General features: G+C 34.6%; 1 protein-coding gene and 1 long non-coding RNA gene across 2 annotated transcripts; both read left to right on the top strand.

The window, feature by feature from the left end:
• The first annotated feature begins 1,386 nt into the window (after positions 1-1,386).
• On the top strand, positions 1,387-2,453 carry LOC144347223 (uncharacterized). The gene is made up of 3 exons (XM_085503989.1): positions 1,387-1,446; positions 1,949-2,275; positions 2,394-2,453. Exons 1-3 carry the CDS (start codon positions 1,387-1,389, stop codon positions 2,451-2,453), a joined length of 447 nt encoding a protein of 148 aa, XP_085360115.1.
• Positions 2,454-4,845: 2,392 nt separating this feature from the next.
• LOC146738961 (uncharacterized) lies at positions 4,846-6,934 on the top strand. Its single transcript, XR_014930576.1, has 2 exons — positions 4,846-4,942; positions 5,362-6,934. It is a non-coding gene; the product is annotated as an uncharacterized LOC146738961 (long non-coding RNA).
• The last annotated feature ends 1,693 nt before the right edge of the window (positions 6,935-8,627 follow it).

Genomic DNA, 8,627 nt, shown 5'->3' with positions numbered 1-8,627 from the left:
TGGCCAGAATGCGGCAAAGGCCTTCAGATCTGGCTGTAGTAGGATGGTGAAAGTAATGGTACAGCATTTTAACAGTGAATAAGTACTGAGAAATAATTTTTAAACTCATAGTTGCTGTCGACATAGGAAGTAAAGTAAGCAAATAACACCGAATAAACGGCAAGGTAGAGTCACGCACGCAGTACGTATTTACTATAATTAGACATAGTCTCTACCTTGCCGTTTATTCGGTGTTATTTGCTTACTTTACTTCCTATGTCGACAGCAACTATGAGTTTAAAAATTATTTCTCAGTACTTATTCACTGTTAAAATGCTGTACCATTACTTTCACCATCCTACTACAGCCAGATCTGAAGGCCTTTGCCGCATTCTGGCCATGCTGTGTGGCGCGTATCGCGTGGACGGGTTTCATGTTCTCTGCACGTAATAAGCTCGGTTATTAAGCATCCTTTTTTTGGGGATGCCCGGTGGCCGAGGGGAAGACGTGTAGTGGCGTGAAGCTAGGCGATTAGGTGCCGTACGTGAGCGCCGGTTCGAGTCACGCACGCAGTACGTATTTACTATAATTAGACATAGTCTCTACCTTGCCGTTTATTCGGTGTTATTTGCTTACTTTACTTCCTATGTCGACAGCAACTATGAGTTATTACAATATATTATTGTAAAGAGAAAGAAAAAAAGTTGCCTAATACTCAAGACGTCATTATTTGTTGTTTATCCCTTTTTATACCACTCGTGGCTAATTGATCAATTTTGCAGGATGTACGCGTAATTCTTTACATTCACGTAGCTGTATTCGTGTGCAAATTTTAAATCACAATAGTTGTATTCATGTGCAAAGGGTAATTGTAGCAGAACTATGTATCGTATTAGCTACACAAGTGTGCATAGCTTGTTTTCAGTTATTTCAAATCACACCTTGCGCCTATGCTAATACAAAGACTATGACTTCAGAACACAAAACATCAACCATAGTAGGCAGAATAAAATACAGCCATCTGTTTTTGTTTTCACCGTTTCACTGTTTTCACTCAGATGTACGCCCCGGAAATGCATAATTGATGCTTCAATATAGGTAACTACGTTTTTTGAATAAATAATTAATTAATCTGTTAATGTTTTTTCCATCATTCATAAAAACAATGTGTTCTATTTGTAGATCGGAAATATGTTGGATGTATTGTGTACCAAGAACAAATTATTGATATTACTGTTTCCATTTTGTATTGCGTCATATCTAATGTGGTCGAGGACATCTGATATTCAAATTCCTTACATGGTAAGTTAATGTGTTCGTGAAGTCTTTGGTGAAATAGAAGATAATGAAACGTTTTTGCGAGAAATATCACGAATTTATGCTGGTTACTATTGTGGATTTGACATTATGTTGTATTTACAGGCAGTTAATTCGGATAACGTGGTGCGATACGCAGAGGAGAGTATTGTAAGTGAAGATCACACTGTATCTCTATCGTCAACAAGAACAGTATTGATGGTGCATAATTATTCAAATATTTAATCTATGCAAAATGTAAGAGTAGACTAATATGTCACAGTGTAGTTTGATTGTAGTGAGTAACAGAGTTAGCGAGTGAAAGAGGGAGAGTGATGTCGGGTCTTGTGGTGAGATGCTGTTAAACATCGCTGCAGGTCAGCGAGCACTAAGTATTAAGGTATTTGTCGCTTATTCGTTGTCGGCTAAGCATATTATGTGTTATGACGTCACTTTCTTCTTCATTATAAGTGTAATCCATACTGTATTATTATAGTGAGTGCGTTTACTGGTTTTCGGTTTGAATGATCTTAACTGAAGTTAAATGTCAGTTATTAACATTTAATTGATTACATAGAAGTGAAATGTTATGAAATGAAACTTCAAATAAAAAAAAAATATTTCGATGTATAGTTTAACTTAATATTTCAGTTTTCGACTTGTATTTTCGCAGGTACGCAATAAATTGATGAAAAGAAACGGTCTGTTTCAAAATAACACAACTTTGTCGACGAAAATGCTGCTACCACTCCTATTAAATAAACTTGCGTACGGCAGTAATGTACAATACAACACGTTTCTGAGAGCTGCTGTATTTGCTAAGGAGCACAACTATAGTGTTGTACTCATTCCTTTCTTTGATACTGGGAGTAACGATAGAGGATATAATGCTAGAACAATGAGACCGTGGGGAATGACATTTGACGTTGATAAATTTAAAGAGTTTGTGTCAGTGACAACAATGAATGATTTCAAAAATAATTGTAATGGAAGGATTCACGTGATATTTTGGAAAACCCCTCCCATCCAGCATCGTTACACATTGTTACTGAAATCACTACAACGACTACATGCACTTGAACTCCCCGATTATGCAACACTATACACGAACATTACAGACATTTATTGGTTGGAAAATTCAAGTAATTATGACTGCGTGGCATTTTATGATCCAATGAATTATACAAGCAACAGATTCCCCTTAGCTGATGTACAACGTCACCTGGCGAGGGCGCCATTCATTCGTGAAATGGCAGATAAAGTGGTGAAGGATATATGCGGTGGTCGTTTTCTAGCCATGCACTGGCGAAACAGAACAGGAGAAGTGTTAGTACTATCGTATAATTCTATCTTTAGTCTAAATCACTTATGTGTAATGATCATATAGATATGAGTTGAGATCGTTTGTTTGTTGGATTCCTTTGCCTGCACTTCTCACGAGCTCCATCATTTATGATTGAACAACGTGAGTTCCTATACATTTAAACACTAACGACTGTCTAATTTATCACGTTCTTCGATGTACTACAAGACAGATCTTTAGCAATAGTTATATTTTCCGAAAGCTTAAATATAATGTCCTAAATAATTACCGGTGTTACATCTCTTCGCATTCTTAACAAGGGCTTTAAAATCAACTAGGTAAAATAACTAAACAAACAGCCTCTCGACTGAGATAGCTCTGCTGTTAGCAATGCACATTTCAATTACAGAACTGAAGATATCATTAGAAAAGGAACAAATCTGAGAGAGGTTTACAAGAGGTACATATATGTATAGTATCAACGCAATCGGGCTTGAGGTTTTTAACAAGTAGTCGAAAATATCACTTTTTACCAAAAATGACAAAAATACTTATCAAAATTAGAGAATTGAAGATATCGTCACAAAATAAACAAATCTGCAAGAGGTCTACCTGAGGTACCTATATGTATAGTATCCAAGCAATCGAACTAGCGGTTTTTTACAAGAAGTTGAAAATATTACCTTCTAGCAAAAATGACAAAAATAATTCAAAATATATATACACCAAGTATCAAAGCAATACGAATTGTAGTTTTCAAGAAGAAGTCGAAAAAGTAAAAAAGTTGACACGGACGACACCGGACGATAGTTGACAGCGGAGCTAAAAACTTTGCTATTTGTGTATTGTGTAGGTGTACATACGATTTTGATGCACTTAGATGTATCGGTTTAATGAAGAAAGTTGACGAGTCAGCGGAAATAATCAGCTCAGCTGTAATGAATGTCATGAATAAACATAAACTGGAATGTCTCTATATAGCGCACCCGAACAATTCAGAGGTAAGTTGAGAAAGTTGAACTTAATTTTATAACAATGAAGGTAAGTTTAGTCCTGTATAACTTTATTAGAATACTATTAAACATGGCATTATCAGCCTTGCTGACCTGTTATGTGTTTGATAACGTGCCAGATATGTCAAATAAACGGCATCAGTGATGATAATAATTTATATTGTTTTCAGCATTCAACAAGTTGTTACTTTGCATAAAATTGATTGCCATGTGCAATATGAATGTATAATTAATTAATATATAAATAAATCGCAGAATAAATGCACTTTCTAGAAGAACATCTCACGTTGTTGTCATGTGTCCTTATATATTTACAAAACTTTTATTATGAGATTTTAGAATCGTTAGGAAAAGCCAAAGTGTTAAAGCCTAATCAATTTTCCCTACTACTTGAGTTTCTACAGTAACACAGAGCACATTCGGAAACCTCGAGGGACATTATATTCAAAATATTTGTAAAATATATCCTTCAACACAAAGTGACCAACATTTTGCTTAGACAAACATCAACAGTTCTATTGCTGGCAATTCTGGTATGGATATTGAGACCAGAAAAGCCATGATCAAACAGACGGCTACAGTGATAATATTGACACAACAAATCGTTATAAAAAAGCCATTTTGATGTAAAATACAGCCGCGACAATGAGTCTCACTAATTTTGTTCAAAAAATTGCAAGGCCTTAATCACATGAATTAATCACATGAATTAATGTACAGGCGATTACTGCTGAAATTAACAGATGATAGTTGCAATGATACAAAAGTAATATATGTCGTATGAACGAAATTGTAGAAAAAACATACACTGAAAATATTTGAAAAGATATTTTTTTCATGGTAATGCCATTTGGTACCACTCAGGTTAACAGCCACCATGTCAGACAAGTTCCACTAGAAACTATTGGTAAAATGAAAGACAAAAGTATTATAAAATATATGACGGGGTAAATAGTGTTCACCCTAGTGTTAATCTTATTACATGCAAAATGTATTTGCCTAGAAAAGTGATAGCCCACATCTTGCCATGCCTAATTTTTTTATATGGATCAATTAAACAAATAAATAAATAAATAAATAAAGACTTCATTCTAAGCTGTCAGCTTTAAAGAGTGAGGTAATATATACGTACATAACATTAACTTTGGTGTTGACATAAATAACTAACTTTTCTTCAGTATAACGTATATATTGTTTTATTTGTAGAAAATTATAAGTTATTTTGCTTCCTCATTGTCGATGGGCAATATTTACGACACAGATGCACTACTTAATGGCACCAGTCCGGATGTAATGGTTTTCAGAAATAGTACTACTCTAATTACCCTTTTGGAACAAGAAATATGTTTTCGTAAGTATATCGTCCGTACTAAAAATTCCACCATCCCATATGATTTTATTCCTAAATTCAGCTGCATTCCTTATCAACATAATCATCTAATCACAATTACTATAAAAATTTCATGACAAAGGGTTGAGTTGTAGTCTATTTTTGTCAGTATTTTCTATATTTTACGCGGGTCTGACAGAAAAGGAGCCCTAGGACTAACTACTAGTCTTAGGTGAGCCATATATGTCCACTTGACATGTGGTCCGTTACTTTGAGAATGAATAGTTCATCATTTCCGCGTGATCGCCATAAAGTATAACATTTGTTCAAAACATACATACATGAGAAATATAGTTGATTTGTGTAGAGTGCACATAAATGAATCAAACATTACAAAAACATAATAATTTAACATAACGATTTTATGGTGACGTTTTCAGGAGCTGATTTATTTCTTGGTTGGTCCCAATCACATTGGTCACAATTCGTTTTACTGGATCGGATAAATGTTGGCAAAGACGCGTTGTTTTATCAAGACCTTCCCGGAATCACTGACGACTACAAATATGACGCTATTTGGAAGCACGGGATGTCATGAAAGCATGTAATTTATTCATCATTTATATTTATTACTGTTTTAAATCTAAAAGAATGGAAAGAGTAGGAGTTGATATTGAACATATCTCATACAAGTTTTCAATTACTGAAATGTACTCTAGGAATTGTATTTGTCATTATGGGGCACCAGAACTTACATATCATTAGATGGACCCCCTTCATTTACAGATCAATAACATAGACCAATGCGGTTACTATCACATTCACAGGCATGCTCCCCTTCCCTTTCTCTACCCTCCTGACACTTTGTCCCATTATATTCACCCCTCCCCTTGTTCTACTATATTCTAAATGATTCTTGAATTAAAAAACAAACGAACTTGAATCAACCCGTGGCTACTCTACATACCCCCCATCGGCTGTGCATATGGTGTTGTTTTGCAACTAATATTTTACAAAAATAGATTTATTGTAACGATATCGAATTTGTCAACGTCTCTGTAAAAATACAAAATACAAAAGAAATGAACTTAATTTCAAAAATGGCTGGTTAGAATTTATGATGTCGCTGGGTATATATGGAATGCTAAGTTCACTAGTTCCATAACTAATTATATGATGCTGGACGTGCCATTACAATTTGATTTTGTTATTCCGGTTATGATTCTCTTGTTCTTTCCGTCGCTAAGAACTAAAGAAAAGTAATGCTGATAAATTCAAATAGTAATAACTCCTGCTGAAGTATACTACTCAATATTACACAATTCATTTCAAATATACACTCGGCTCGTGCATATATTTCATGATATACTCACCTTCGGCGAGGGTTATTGATTAAATATTAATAACCTAGTAAGAACAGTCATTTTTGAACCACCAAATGGCATTCAGATGTGGACGAAATATTGTTATTTTATGTTCTATTTCACATCACAAAATCAAAGATATCAGTTGACTGTTCTATGGCAAAATATCAATTGGCAAACTTCCCCATTTATTATACAATTTGATAGCTGCGTTTATTATAAATCGTCCATTTTTCTTCTTGTCCTCTTTTCTCTTCATATCATACTTTCTGCATATCCTTTCCAGCGTCACACTATTTCCACACTATCTGCTTCGTATCACTCCTTCAATACTCCTCCCACCTCCTTGTTTTAACTCTATTCCCCCCTAGTGTGAATTCGCCTGAACCACATTCACTGAACACTTCTAATGATTCCGCTGTACTCTATGGACAACTCCTCCAGTGAGTTCCTCTATATTGCGTTCTTGATTTCTATTTTCCAAATAACTTAACTTTCCATTCATATAGATTCAATTGTAATAATAATTGTAGTAATAATGCATGTTGCTTATTAATTTTTATTATTGAATATTTTAATTACTTCTGAAAAGTAGTATTGTAACTGTAAATTTCTAAATAATGTGTCTAATTAAAAAAATAAGATTGCACCATTAGTATTTTTCTGACTACCATAGGAACATATCACTTTGTTTACCTTGTATACTAAGAAATATAATGAATTAGTTCGATGAATGGAGTCGAAATGGCGTATTCATACCAACAAACTACCACACATATTGGTCCCCATTAAACTCTTGTAATGCCGAAACTCGATCGCGATCCCAATAGTGTCGGAAACAAAACTCTATTGCCTGAACGCTCGGTGCAAACTAAAATCGCGCCCTCGGTGGTGAATTTAAGAAAAGATAACCGATTCTCACTACATGTAGTATGAAATGACAATGCAGCTGGCTACTATTCATTCATAAAGTGACGCTACAATGAACAAACAAGTGTAATGATGGATTCACATTTACAACAACTTTATCGACATTCCTAAATTGTTGTTAAATTGTTTCCATTGATGTGTCAGGAAATACAAGTTTAACATTCAACTGTTTTATCAATGTATAAGTATAAGTATTCTAGGTGCATTAAAAGCTGTTAGTAACATGGTAACTATATTCTCCGGAAGAAAAGTTTTTAGCGACCTCAATAGAACTTAAAAAAGGTACTTTAACTCTGCTATATTATTTTTCCAAGTGACCAATGAAGTCATGAGATTGACATCTGACAGAAATAGAGGAAATAAAACATTTGTTTCGTTTTCAACTAGCAGTATAGACTTACTTGCAGTCTGTTGAGATTCCGATGAAAAATTCTTGAAAAATAAGTATAAATTGCGTAAACGAGAGTTGAACGCGAAAGTTATGTGACTGCAAAATACCAACAGACTTGCCATCAGTGTAAGTGCCCTCACATTACCGACCAGATTCGGGCTTGTAAATTTGCATATACGTCATACGGTGGGTGGAGCAGCCGAGCTAAGGATCATAACAATAATCTCCTGATAACATTGCACGTTTTTTTGAAATTCAATCTAAAATAAAATGGCATATGCGATTCCGATTTGAGAAAGTAGGTAAAGTTTTCGGGATCTAAGTTTATCCAAGAATGTGTGTATGGTTACCGGGGTCCCAGTTGATATGTTAATTAACCTGTCTTCTGATTAGTTGAAACATATTAGACATGTCAATCATTACAATCCCGGTGTACACACACACAATTTGTCATACAACTTCATTAACTATAGTATAAATTCAACAATATTTTGTTAAAAGAAAACTGAAACTGACATCCTTGCCTTGCGAACCGGATGTGTTACATAATAGCGCTCACATGTATTATGGTTCAATAATCATATTACATAATGTAGGAGTATTCCTTTAATTACCCATTAAACAAGGGAATCTATCATCTGGATAGTTGGCCAGCTATTGAGGGTCTATCAGTTTAGGAAATTAGAGCACGAGGGGCGGAGAAGACAATGCCGCAGCAGTTGAAAGTGTTCGAAGTCAACAATGCAACTATTAATATTATGCATTTATTTAAAAAAATATTTGCATTACATGAAATAAATTATCATTTTCTGGTGATACCATGAGTTAATAGTGTTGCAATTAATCAGATGATCAAATAAACTATGCTGTGAAGATAAAACTATTGACATGTGAAACATTCCCAGTGTTCAGGAAGCCTGCTATTTGACCCAAACAGACCAAAGAATGTAGATCCCTGTTACAAAGTAATTTTATAAAATGTTAAGATTATCTCAAAGCGTCAGAGAGGAAACTGCCTTGA

This window comes from Saccoglossus kowalevskii, chromosome 9 (genome assembly GCF_978046115.1).
Source record: "Saccoglossus kowalevskii chromosome 9, keSacKowa6.1, whole genome shotgun sequence".
In the NCBI taxonomy this organism is placed as follows: Eukaryota; Metazoa; Hemichordata; class Enteropneusta; family Harrimaniidae; genus Saccoglossus; species Saccoglossus kowalevskii.
The sequence above is the reverse complement of the archived record's forward strand: the minus strand, read 5'-3'. Positions and strand labels throughout refer to the sequence as shown.